Source organism: Acinonyx jubatus, chromosome D3 (genome assembly GCF_027475565.1).
Source record: "Acinonyx jubatus isolate Ajub_Pintada_27869175 chromosome D3, VMU_Ajub_asm_v1.0, whole genome shotgun sequence".
NCBI lineage: Eukaryota > Metazoa > Chordata > Mammalia > Carnivora > Felidae > Acinonyx > Acinonyx jubatus.
Genome location: NC_069392.1, coordinates 34777943 through 34791651, shown reverse-complemented (window position 1 = coordinate 34791651; position 13709 = coordinate 34777943). Strand labels below are relative to the sequence as shown.

General features: G+C 45.8%; 1 protein-coding gene across 6 annotated transcripts in view; it reads left to right on the top strand.

Annotated features, from left to right (window-relative positions):
* The window catches only part of PTPRM (protein tyrosine phosphatase receptor type M), a 787775-nt gene that overhangs the window by 750718 nt on the left and 23348 nt on the right, over positions 1–13709 (top strand). For 4 of the 6 annotated variants that reach the window (XM_027068512.2, XM_027068514.2, XM_053205687.1 and 1 more), the window contains 5 exons: positions 5257–5373; positions 6094–6144; positions 10416–10570; positions 10886–11021; positions 12967–13116. In XM_027068512.2, the coding sequence (XP_026924313.1) occupies positions 5257–5373; positions 6094–6144; positions 10416–10570; positions 10886–11021; positions 12967–13116 (609 nt within the window). The remainder of the gene's footprint in view (positions 1–5256; positions 5374–6093; positions 6145–10415; positions 10571–10885; positions 11022–12966; positions 13117–13709) is intronic. The other 2 variants (XM_053205686.1, XM_027068519.2) reach the window with 1 other exon arrangement.

The following is a 13709-nucleotide window of genomic DNA, read 5'->3' as shown; positions in this document are numbered from 1 at the left end:
CGCAGTGATTTCCAGTGCTGAAATCCAAGCATGAAAGCCTTCTGTGCGGCAGCTGTAATGGTCTTGAAAATGAGTGTTTGGAAGCTGGCTCTCTCTGGGACTCCTCCCAGCACTATTGGATAGGAATCTCCTCCCTGCAAATCACAGACACCATTTCCTAAATTCTGTTGAGAGTTCATCAGACCACCCTCGTGGAAGACTGGACTGCTCCCCAATCCTCCTGGTCCCCAGAATATTGTTTGCAGGGAAAGAACAGCAAAGGAAGCACTGGAATCTCTACTGGTTTTGTTTTCCCCTCAGAAACCAGGCACACATGTCAAAGCGTTTTCCTTCTTCCTTCTCTGGAGAACCCACTTCACCTCTGTAGACTTTTTGTGGACTTCTTGCCCTCTGAAGTCCCGTGATCACCTGTAGTCCAGATCACAAAATTATCACTTAATAATGAAAAGGGCTGCCTGGGTGGCTCAGTCAGTTGAGTGTCCGACTCTTGATTTCGGCTCACGGTTCGTGAGTTCAAGCCCTACGTTGGGCTCTGTGCTGACCGTGCAGAGCCTGCTTGGGATCCTCTGTCTCTCCTCTCTCTCTGCCTCTCTCTCTCTTTCTCTCTCTCTCTCCAAAATAAATAAATAAACTTTAAAAGAAGAAGAAGAAGAAAAGAAGAATATCCATTATTTGAATGAAACATCACTGGAACAGATGTTTTAACTACATTGTATCCCTTAATACAGTGGTTGCCAAACTTCTCTGCACTTGGGAGTCGCCTGGGAAGCTACAAGGAACTAATGCCTCTGTCTCACCCCAGAAATAATGATTTAATTGGCACAGAGCACGGCCTGGGCTCTGGAATTTAATAACCACCCTCTAAAGTGATTCTAATGTGCAGACAAATTTGGCAATCCCGCCCTTAATCTTCGAATGACTGACATAGGAACTGAAATCATCCCCTCTTTACAGACGAAGAGCCAAAGGTGGAGCAAACTTGAGTCCTTAGCCAGCCCCATATCAGCCTTAATGAGAGCCAGACTCTGCAGTCAACTTGCCTGTTGTCCGAATCGGGCTACTCGGTGTGTGGTCCACAGGCCGGCAGCACCACCTGGGAGCTGGTCTGAAATGCAAATTCTGGGGCCCCACACTGCATCAGAAACTGGGGTGGCGCCCTGCTTGTTTTAACAAGCCCTCCAGGGCATTCCATTGCCTGCTGAAGTTTGAGAACCTGCTCAAGAGATGTCAGGATGCCCCGTCGGTAATGGTAATGCGCTGCCAGCCTAAGGAGCATAAAACCCCTAGGGGTCCTTTGACTTGACGGTATATGGGATCATCTGGGCTGCTGGTTGAAAATGATCAGCTTCGAAGATTTTTTTTCTTTATCTTAGGCAGTTAGAAATGCCGGAACTATTCTGCTTTCTGTCCTGTTTCATGTTTGTGAATTTTAAAGCCAACAAAGACACGCCCACATCATCTTGGAGGCAGAGATTTCCTCCTGCACCCCCGCAGCTCTCCCTGGTGATGGGCAGGCAGCAGCGCCCAGAGGCTGATGCCTGGTTGATAACCCGGTGGAACCAGTCCTGGGGCGCCCAGGTAATTAGACGAGCCTGATCAGAGCCTTGCTTTCCACGATGGAGACTGTTGCCTTCCATAATCGGAGTGCATGGGAGGCACAGCCTGTCCTAGAAGCTGGGCAGGTAGCGCCTGCTGCAAAAGGCAGCCAAGCCTGGCGAGAGATCAGAGGAAAGAAGCATCTGGTTCTGCGGTCCCTGGGCTCCAACAGGTGCCCCTCAAACCATTGGGCCTAACATCTCTGTATGCAGACCCTAGAGGCCAGGAGGTGACTCAGGCCCCAGAGTTCCCCAGGCATGGAAAGGCTGCATCTAGAAAAGCATACCTTCCTCTTACCTTTTTTTTTTTTTTTTTTTTTTTGGTAGCAAAATAATAACTTGACACCAGTCCAAGCAGTGAAAAAGACACTAAAAGGAACCCAATTTAGAAAGGTTTTTAGTAGGCTAAAAACAGATGTGGCAAGCCATTTCAGGATATTGCGGGAGATGAGATGGAGAGGGCGGGATTCGAAATGGCTCGTGGGCCTCTTCTGGGCCCGCCCAGCCAGGTGGCTCCGCACAGGACAAAGCTCTGCCCGTAATGCCTTCTGGAAGGAAGCAACCCCAAGGCTTCCTTTCTGCTAGTCACGGGTGGTGTGATGCATGTGGCGCGGAGTTAGCGTGGGGAGCACTCAGAGCTGCCGGGGTCTCTCACGGGTCACCTGGAAGGCAGCGGCACTTGTCCCTGGGGGGCGCCGCTGTAGCCAGAGCCCCAGGGCCACCTCCTGGCCCCCAGGACCGCTTCCTGCCGCAGACGCGTGGGGCTCCCCGGCTGCATCTGACCGGTGGGGGCGGGGGGAGAGGGGGATGGAGGCACAGGGGATGTGGAGGGGAGAGCAGGCAGAGCCCGCCACAGAGGGCGCATAGGGGTGACATTCCCTGTGGAACCCCAGCTCGCCCGAGGGAATCGGAAGAACGGTCCCAAAAAGAAACGCTAAGCCTTCAGTACATTGCAGGGGCTTTTGGTGTCCCCGCCTCCAAGGTGTTGAAGCCCCTGGCACCCGTATCTGTTGAAAATCTTTAGATGGGGAGGATAAGGGACTAAAATGCAAGATGACCTTGCGATATGTCCTACATCGATTGCATTCAAACAAGGCGTCTTTATTAGATAAGATACACCCAGTACACATAGGATGCAGGTGTGAGTGTTTTTATTCTCTTGTAATTTTCAGAGAAATACGTAGGTATTTTTTTTAATTATACGTTCATAACATCAAAAACTTTAATTTTAGAAGTGCACATACATACTCCATTTGTAGCTATCCACTGCGTTCGGCTTGCGTAACTGGAATCACAAAAGGGTAAAGCAAGTCTCCCAATATAGAAGGGACCCCCCCCCCGTACATACCTTATAAGTGTCTTTGTTCATTAGCACTATGAAGCACTGTGAAGTAATTGTGTGTTCAGTATGCGAAATTAGGGTTGCCGTCAAATTAGACATCACCGCAAATATGCATGGTCTGCCCAGATTCACTTTACGTGTAGGAGAGGAACTGGAGAAATTATCCCTGTTATTCTGGAGTATTTTAAATGCAGCAAAGCCATCATAATGTAAATCTTTGGCATATTATATATAAGCCATAATACTTATATCTATAGTTTATAAAGTCACAGATAATGTTTCCAGGAGGAAAAAAAAAAGACTCCCAAAGAAGACTAAAAATTTAATGAGGACAGGGACTGTCTTTGCCTTAACACTCCACTGTGTCCCCAGCCCCGAACATGTCTGGCTTACATCTTGCCAAGTAAAGCTAATAAAGCTTACGTAGAACTGAACTGAATCAGCTGCCAGAAAGTTTCCTGAGGAAGCAGCTAAGATAATGACCACTCCTGTCCCGCACTTGAAACATGAGTATACCAAGGTGCTTGGCATTCTGGAAAAGGCCATCTCAGCCCACACTTCTGTTTGTAAACTCTCCCAATCTGGGATTTTCCTTCCTACGCTGATCCTATGATTTGCTCCATGAGATCAATTCTACATGGATCTAGTTTAGCACGTAGGGGATACAATGGCAGATTTTGCAGGACTTGCAAAAATAAGCAATTGAACACCCTTTGCACGCTTTATCAGAGGATCAAGAAGAGAGAGAGGTCCGGGAGCTCACATCTTTAGAGGAAACACTTTGAAGGGGTGTGGCATTTGAGATGTACTCTGAAGAATGGATAGAATCTTCAGCTGGGAGGGTACGAATGGGAGGATAGTCCAAGCAGAAGGAATGGGATGAGTAGCTGGGATCTGGGCAAACCATTTGTCTTTAGACATCAAACATATGGTGGTAAAAAGGACAGTAGTAAAAGATATAGCAGAAAATGTTCATTGTGGCCAAATAAATAAAAGGTCCTTACATACCGGGCTAAATTTCATTTCTGTTTAAGTTCACGGGCAGTCATTGGAAATAGAAGTTTCTTGAGCAGAGCGAGTGAATGCCACTGGGATTACACTTTGGAAAGGTTCTTCTGGGTTGGTATGGGGAGAGTGTCCACGTAGGAAGTACCAGAGCCTGAACTAAGATTGTGACAGAGGGAACAAAAAGTCAGAAAACATATTGGAGAGAGAATTCAAAAATCCTCTTAGACTTGGCCGTTGGTTTTGGAGAAGGAATAGGCAGGTTTTGTGCCTGGGTAACTACAGAAATCATAGTGTCGTTGACCTGGGGAGTCAGTGGAGGACAGCTGATGGGGGACCAGGGATCCTCTTTTGGACACGTTGCCTTTGTGGCGGTGCTGGCAGGACCTCCATGGGAAATGCCCACAAAACAAGTTTGAAATTGAATTCAGTACTTGGAGAAACAGGGCCAGAGGTACAGAAGTCATCCACGAAGGAACAGCGACAGGAATGGATAAAAGCTGTCGGGAATTCAGGACAGAATTGCAAAAGGCTAAGGACAGAGCTCCAGGGACAGCCCCCTTGGCCTGGCCCAGCCTCCTGCTCTTCTTCCAGGCTTCCATGAGCTCTGGGAGAGCTACAGGATGAAAAATCAATTTCTAGAAGGGGCCAAGTCCAACAAATTTCTTCCACCTGAAATATCTTTAGATTACAGGCTTCTGGTAATATGGAAAGACGGCTCATATTTTACCAAGTTTTGGATATAGAATTTACTTAGATTAAAATGAATGTGTAATTTTAACTTGGGAAAACCACATAGTGACTTTCTTCTTCAGGAAAAAGAAAAATCTCTAATCTTTACAGTCGGCTCTTTCCTGCGCACGCCTCCTCAAAAATGTTCAGGCAACTTCTGACCTAGAAGGAATTTTAAATTCAGAGGAGCTAAAAAATGTTGTAAACTACCTTTTACCGTTTATTTTTCCAGGCGCTTCCCTGAATAGAGATAAACAGGAAATTAATGGTCACGGTACCTGGGATATTTGCAGTATAAATATAACTTGTTAACTTTAGATGATCTTCCTAGGCTTTACTACTCTTAGAACTCAAACTTCGTTTTCTTCTGGGGTAAGAAAAGAAGCACAGGTGATCTAAAAAAAATAAACCTTGTTCTTAGGTGGACAACTTAACTTTTGTTTTCCTGTGCAAATTTTATCCCCTACGTCATACTGTGGCCCATCATTTGGGGAACTCCAAAAAAGAAAACAGAACAGGAAAAAAAAAAAAAAAAAAAGGAAGACAACCCTAAAGCCTTCATTTCCTTTGTGTTTTCTAAAGGTCAAATGCTGCAAATACTGGCCAGATGACACAGAGATATATAAAGACATTAAAGTGACCCTAATAGAAACAGAACTACTGGCAGAATATGTGATAAGAACGTTTGCTGTTGAAAAGGTAAGTTTTCACACTACTTTGAAAAGCTATGGTCAGATGTTAGTGGTGCTAGCCTCATTAACTTCTCTAGGATAATTTATACCTGGTCACACCTGAATGCAGGTAGGCTCTATCTAGTGATTTCTCAAGATTGCATCTTGCCTTTGGATTCTATAATAGCTCAGTTCCATCTTTGAAGCGAATCATGCCCATTTCATAAGAATCTATGTTTTGCTACCAAATCAAAAGATAACGCCGATCTGTCTCCCTCTTCCATTTAACCTGGTTGATATTGTTCGGCCCATCGCTCTTTCTTTGTTCACAGTTTGATAAATGTCCTTCATGTCGTACGTCCATATGGGTTTCCCAGTAGTGAGTTAGTATCAGTGCTGAGACACAGGTCCTAACCCCTCCTGGAACCACCCCCCCTGCTGCCCCGCCCCCCTGCTTCCTTGAGGCTTTTCAAGCCTACAGTTCCGTGTCGACTGTTGGATCTTCCAAGCGGAAGTGACCTACCTGGAAACATAAGTAGACGTGGGACGTGTTGCATGAACCAGCCCCTTCATTCATCCTCACTGTCATACTGGTTTTAGCCTTTGTACTTGCTGGTGTTGGGTCGTGAATGCTGTGCTATGGCTCCACTCTGCCTCATCCCATGTGCATGGATGGGGCCTCTTCTCTGGGAAGCACTGTAGGGCATAACAGGGAATTTCCTTATTCCCCCTCTTTCTGCTGACATAGGGAGGGGCCGGAAGTGAAGCAAACTGCAGTCCATCCACAGAAGTGGCACAGGTAGGCTGTGGGGAGAGTGGAGGTGATGTGGCTGAGAAACATTCTGCCTTCCAGTCCTCATCTTGCCTTTGGTGAAGGGGATACACAGTTTTGTCTCGGAGGTCCGCAGACTCCTCCATCAAGAGCTGGTTGTCCCTAACCGAGCCCTGCGCCGGAAGTAACAGTTTTGTCACGGATTTGTTCAGTGAAAGTTTGTTCTGATTTAATAACAGCAGGTGGCCTGGGAGGACCTGGGCTAAAAGTACACCGCTGGGCAGTTGGCCCTTGGCCTTCCTCCTTACTCTAATTTTCGTCGCATCTAAGTGCACTTTTTAGATTAACGAGACCCTTTTTGGAAAATCAAGGAAATTGCCACATCTGCTTTTTGGCTAATTTACCCTGATGTTTTGAACTACCCATCCCGGTTTTCAAATCCGTATTTGTCATAGAATCACAAGGCTGAAAAGACTTTAGTTTATTTTAATCTGTTTCTCATACTATTTAGCATTTTCTTTTTCTTAGCCTGTCTTTTTTAATAAGCAGGCAGGAGGCTTGGAGACTTCAAAGAATGTGGAGTTCTGGTTGACTCAGTTCTTCAAGTTCTGAACCTCACGCTTTGATGTCGGGGTTTTTTTTTTTTTTCCTTCTTAGGCAGGGTCGGAAAAAAAAACATGGAGGATTTTTGTATGGCTCTTGGCAAGAGCGCTCATGAATAACTGCATTAAAACAGATAGTGATAAAAGACCCTCGATATTTTTTTCTTAAAAAAAAAAATCACCCAAAGCCATCACTTAAACATGGAGCTCTTTGAACAATAGTGGGCTCTCTAATAAGCTGAAAATGCATCTCTGTTGCTGAAGGAAAGGTTTGTTTGTTTCTTTGCTCTTTTTTTAACCTCTTATTGTACTCCCCTACATTCCCAGCTGCACAGAAATGTTTCTGAAATACCCAGTTATTTTCGTCATCAGACAACCAGCAGAGAATCAGTGGAAGGAAGGGAAGGATGAGGAGCTTATTAAGGATTTGGGAGAAATCAAAATGACATGTTAGTGATTTTCTAACTGGGCAATTGAAATCGTTAAGGAAAACAAATCATTAGTACTTCTGTGGATCATTTCTTGTAGATTTTAAACTTTCTCATTAGAAGAGAAAGAAGAAGAAGAAGGAAAAAAAAAACAGTCAAGCATGTACTTTGAGAGGCCTGCAGTTCTGATTCTATTTTGAGAGTATTTTGCATCAAGGGACCCAAGGTGAAAAATGGATCTGGGCTCTACTCTGCAAAACTAGCAGACAATTGCAATTTGAAACTGAAGAGTTCTCGTTATGCATGGGATTGCCATCTTTCCTTTCTCCTGCAGCTGATGACTCAAAGCTAAATAGATTTTAAATAACAGAGTTGCCATTCTGTCAGGAGGAAGACAGCTCAAAAGTCTCGTGGATCTAGGCTGCCGGGTGAATCTATGCCCTGCCCTGACCATCCTGGCAGAAAGGAGGTTGACAATGGCCACCAAAGTCTCTCTACCCGGGAGATGCCTGGAACTCAGAGAAGGCAGTAGGAATACTGCCCTGCTGTTTGACCTGCTACACGCAGAACATGTAGTTGGTGATTCATTCATTCCACAAATATTTCTTAAGCACCCCCTTTGGGCTAGGCACTATTACGTCTTGGGTTCTTCCTTCCTATTGTATTTATGTGGAAAAGGAAGTAAATATCATTTATATTTTATGTAACATTAATCCTTGTTATAACGAAAAGTAAACAAAAAATATAACTGATACAAAGTTGGGATATTGAGGCTGCCATCAGTGATCACCTTTGGTAATTTTTCCCCCCAAAATATATTACAAAGCAGCAAATGGAGAAATTGCCACGTCGATCAACAAGAATGAGAGCTGGCTCAGAAGCAATCACCTTTGCTAATCTTGTCAATAGTAAACATATTAGAGGGTAGAGGTTTATTTAAGGAAAATGTTTTCTGTATCCAAGAAACCAGCATTTGCCTGGCTCAGAAAATGAGTCATAGATCAGTGGGGGGCCCATCTCCTGATGGCTGGGGTTCCAGACTTGGAGGATGCTGGAGCTGAAATTTAGCAAAGTTAGGAAGAGAAGATCTCAAAAACTAAAAACAAACCGTGTATGGGAGAAATAAAGGCCCTCTTGTCCTCTTTGGAATAAATACATGTATATTATAGGCTTTCCCATTTCATGGGACCACCCCTGCCCCAGTTGTCACATGTAAAGCCCAAGGGGCCTTTCTAAGGAGTTTGGTGGGTGATACAGGCTCAACCATTTGTCTTCTGGTAGAGATTTGGGGACTGGTGCAGATTACATGGTTTCAGTAATAAGAGATGTAGGCTCCCAACCACCGAGTGATACTACTCTGGAGCCACAGGGCATATTTAGATTTTTTTTTTTTAACGTTTATTCATTTTTGAGAGACAGAGACAGAACATGAGCGGGGAAGGGGCAGAGAGAGGGAGACACAGAATCTGCAGCAGGATCCAGGCTCTGACAGCACAGAGCCCGACGCAAGGCTCGAACTCACAAACTGCGAGATCACGACCTGAGCCGAAGTCGGACGCTCAACCGACTGAGCCACCCACGCGCTCCAAGTCACAGGGCATATTCAGTAGATGACATTGTTGATTTTCATTTCTGAATCCCTGATGGTTTAATTAATTCCTTAATGCTTAAACTCCATTAAAGAATAGCATAATTTTCAAAGAGAAGTAAAGCTTCAGCATTTGTGGGTTATTAAACTGAGACATGGGAACACCTTGACAGCATACAAGTCTTCTTTTAAAACCTGTAATTGCTTGCCTCTTCTAGTCTTTCCGAACACATTAGAAATTCTGAATTTCTTCTCTGCTTGCTAAGTATGTGTGAACAATGACCAATGGTGAATATGACAAGGTTAGTGGGTATTTAATGTTAAGATACAAGAAAACGAAACTCAGGGCCCAACACAGAGATGGTATTCAGTAAGTGGTCATCAACTAAGAGGCGAGGTCATCAAGAGACCTCGTCTCTTATTTGATCCTGGATTTACAATCCAGCCTTGATTCTGGAAGCAATTTTTGTTTTCAAAACAGATTTTTGTTGGGGCGCCTGGGTGGCTCCGTAGGTTGAGCGTCCGACTTCTGCTCAGGTCATGATCTCACGGCTCGTGAGTTCGAGCCCCGTGTCGGGTTCTGTCCTGACAGCTCAGAGCCTGGAGCCTGCTTCTGATTCTGTGTCTCCCTCTCTCTCTGCCCCTAACCCACTCGCATTCTGTCTCTGTCTCTCTCAAAAATAAATAAACATTAAAAAAAAAAACACAAAAAACAGATTTTTGTTTTACAACAGAACCTTAATATGTAGGTTCATAGTTAGAAAAAATTGATGCATCTAAATCAACTTTATTATTTTCAAAACAAGAGTAAATTAAAAAAAAAAAGACACTTAGAGTCTTTTTCTTTCTGTCTCCCTTCAGTTCACTTGGAGTCGACCCACCTTTTTCAGTTTACTGATCTAACATAGAATTGCAGCCAAAATGCCTCTTGATTTCCAGACACCCTCCCTGTTTCCCACAAGCCAACTGTCATGGCCACTCGAAGGCAGGAGGCGCTGTCTTCACATCTCCGTGACCCCAGCATCTTGAGTCATGCCTGAAGCATTTCATTCACTCAGATTGTTGGTGATTGGATGCGTGGATTAAATGTTTGCCCCAGTCAGAAACCTCACAAACTTGAGGTGCAAATGGAAATGAGTTCTCTGGCCTATCCAGTTGGAAAGTGGTCCTCGCTCATTCTTCCAGTGACGTTCTCTGTGCACCCACAGCGGCGGGCACCCGGTACAAAGACATACCAGCACACAGAAGAGCTAAACAAACCTCCTGCATTCAGGAGGTGGTCTTGAGCACACAAGTACCTTTGGTGTCCTTCAGGTCCCTGCTCTGTGCCTGTCTATCCCTGTGGACTTGCACTTCACACCGTAGTGACACAAACTGTGAACAGAGCCTACTTTGTAGAAAGGAATTTCAAGGAACCAGAGATGCACCCATCTGCTGTGGTTGCACCTGTAAATTAGCGCCTTCCCCAAACATCACCTCCCTTTCACCCCCACGAGCATCCCCCTGCCTACAATAAGGCTTTCCAGGTGTGTGTTACAGCTAAGAATGACCTTCTTCCCCACAAGGCACAGCTTCCTGGCCCCAGGCCCACTGACTGTTTAAGGGTACCGGACGCTCCCAGTCGCTCACCATTTGTCTTCCTTTGTTCTCTTCCTTGCTGTGCTGACCGACTGACGGCAGAGAGGTGTTCATGAAATCCGAGAGATCAGACAGTTTCACTTCACTGGCTGGCCAGATCACGGGGTCCCCTATCATGCCACAGGGCTTCTGGGGTTCGTCCGGCAGGTCAAATCCAAGAGCCCACCCAACGCAGGCCCGTTGGTGGTGCACTGCAGGTAAGCCGAGCGCCCGGAGCCTCTCCGGGGGAGTGCAGTGGGCAGCCCGTGGGGTCCCCTTTGGGGTGATGACAATGTTTTTGGAACTTGATAGAGGTGGTGGTCGGAACTACACTTGATCTTAGCCAAAAGGCCGAGAAGCGATGGTCGGAACTGAATAGAGGTGATACATTGTGAGGGTGCTAAATGCCACGGATCTGTACTCCTTCCCGTGGTTCATTTCATGTTATGTGACTTCCACCATAGTAAAGATGTAAAAGAAGGAGAAGCACGGGATCCCTTTTCCTCAGCTGACAGAGCCCTCTTTTCACTCAGTGCTGGTGCGGGGAGGACCGGCTGCTTCATCGTCATCGATATCATGTTGGACATGGCGGAAAGGGAAGGCGTGGTAGACATCTATAACTGCGTCCGGGAGCTGCGGTCACGGAGAGTGAACATGGTACAGACAGAGGTACGGCTGCGCCCCGCCCATCCTCGGGGTCTGGTCCCCCGTGCCTCCTGCACCCCACCTCCCAGAGCCGAGGGGGGAAGAAACTCCGGCAATTCTGTCTCCAAAAGTCCCCGTAAGAAAAAGTCATACACCTGGCGCTCTCTTTCCTCCCTCCCTTCCTTCTTTTTCTTCTTTCATAAACAAAAAAGGCCAGGGCTTCTCCCGGGGAACAGAATCTGCAGCCAGAAGCCTAAATTAGCCCCCACTTCTGTATCAAGGGCCCCAGTAGAGTCTCTACATTAAGCTTCAGGGATTCAGTACTATTTCTTTTTATTATGTCTTTTAAACTAGCTGGTAACCAGAGCAAGACCACTCCTGAGAATAGCCAGGCATTTGCCAAATGGCTTAAGGGTAATCTCTGTACATTTCATTCCTCTCCTACTGTCCCTAAAAATTCTGCCCAGTGGCTTGGCATCATGGGAGTTTGCGTGTTTTGTAGAAATACTCTATACTGACTGGGACTTCAATAAATTAGAATTCAAGGTGTGTCAGGAATTTAAGTGTTTGAGAGAAAGAATTCATAGTCTTAGTTGATATTTGCTTGTTTTAAGTAGGCATTACACCCACAGTAGACCAGAATGAAGAATAAATAAGATTCCCTTCCATTTAGATATTGCATTAAAGTTTACAAAAGCCACCCGTTTAAAGTTTACAAAAACCTAATTCCTTTTTCAAATAGCCTAAATAAAAATAGCAAAAACTCTAAATGCTTTCATGGTCTTTTTTTTCTTTAGTAGAGGGATTCCTAGCTTTAGAGATAATAATGTATTTTTTAATGGATTTTACAACTGATTAAATGTTGCCACATCCCCTGTCTCTCTTGATCCGTTTCTGAGGTGTTGTTTTTGAGAATTAAGAGTCCTAGTTATTGGGGCGCCTAGGTGGCTCAGTCAGTTGAATGTCAGACTTCAGCTCAGGTCATGATCTCATGGTTCATGGGTTCGAGCCCCACATTGGGCTCTGTACTGACAGCTCAGAGTCTGGAGCCTGCTTCAGATTCTGTGTCTCCCTCTCTTTGCCCCTTCCCAGCTTCTGTGCTTTCTCTCTCTCTCTCTCTCTCTCTCTCTCTCTCTCTCTCTCTCTCTCTCCCCCCCCCCAGAAATAAACATAAAAAAGAGTCCTAGTTCTTGATAGAAATTAAAGTAAAAAATAAACTCTTTTCACATCTCACGTAATTAAAGATGAATAATAAATATTGTAAAACTTTGCTGATTTATTATAGGGAACGTCAGTGCCCATTCAGAATTAGAGTTTGTAAGCTGTGGACTTGTACATACATCAAAAACTCTTCTCGGGACACACAAAGACTTTTGTCATTATCACATTAATGTTTCAAAACAAGTAGTTTTAAGTGCTCAGAACTATTTATTTTTCAATAGTGCTACCAAGTCGTCCTGGACCTTCTTTGCACTGTTGATTTGGTTAGCAAATTCCTCCTTTCATTATATACAGGTAAGAATCTGCTCATTTGCTCACCTGAAATACTGAGTTCTAAACTCGTGGAATCAGAATTACAGAGGTAGTTAAGCCACAGCTACTCTGGCATGATCGTGCTTGCTCCGGTATTTATCAGTGTCTGAGCGGCTCTGATCAGTCTGTTTCATGCTTCTGTGTTGAGCCCTTGTGTCTCTTCTTCCTGTGACGCTCCACACATGGCCAGTCAGTAACATGTTGGCCATCCCACGTGGGCATCAGCACTGCTGGTCCCGGGACCCCCCCCCCCCCCCGCCCCCGGTCACGGAGCAGTCAGGTCCTTACACCTGGTGTCCCTGTGCCAGGAATGCATTGTCCATGATGGACCACTGTCGCATTATCTTGTCCGTGGGGGGCTATCCTCCCTTCCTCTCTAGTTCTCCTGACCTACCTTGGTTTCTCCATTCCTAACTAATCCCCTTTGCTTCTCCAGGAGCAGTATGTGTTTATCCATGATGCCATCCTGGAAGCCTGTCTTTGTGGAGACACCTCCGTCCCTGCTTCCCAAGTTAGGTCTCTGTATTATGACATGAACAAATTGGATCCACAGACTAACTCCAGCCAGATTAAAGAGGAGTTCCGGGTAAGTCATGCGAAAGGGAGAGGCAGATGCCTATGACTTTGCTCCTTCAGAGGTATCTCAAAGTCAAGTCTGGGACCCTTGAGCCAACACAGAGCTTCCCACCCTCAGCATTATGGACATTTGGGGCTGGGTAATTCCTTGTTGCGGGTGCTGTCCTATAGGATGTTTAGCAGAACCCGTGGCTTCTACCCACTGGGTGCCAGGAGACCTCCACCACACCAGTCGTGACAACCAGAAACGTGTGCAGACATTGCTAGTGGCCCCTGGGAGCAAAGTGAGCCGGTTGAGAACCCCTGGTCTAGCGATCTCTCCCCTTTGCCAGGCGGTCCTACAGGGTAACGTGGGTGCAGCCAAACCAGGCAAGATGCGCTCGCGGCGCTTGCTGGGCAAGAGTTCTTTGTGGCCGTCCTCATATCCACGTCCAGTCCAAGTGTACCTGACTCTAAGTCAAACCGTATCCAACCTCTTACTCCCAAGCACCCAGATGTCTCGCCCTAGTCAGAGCAGACGGCACGTACTCCAGCAGATTCATGGTGGCCCTTATATCTGATGGGTGCTGTCTGTGGACCAGATCCAAGGGGAGAGAAGAGAAG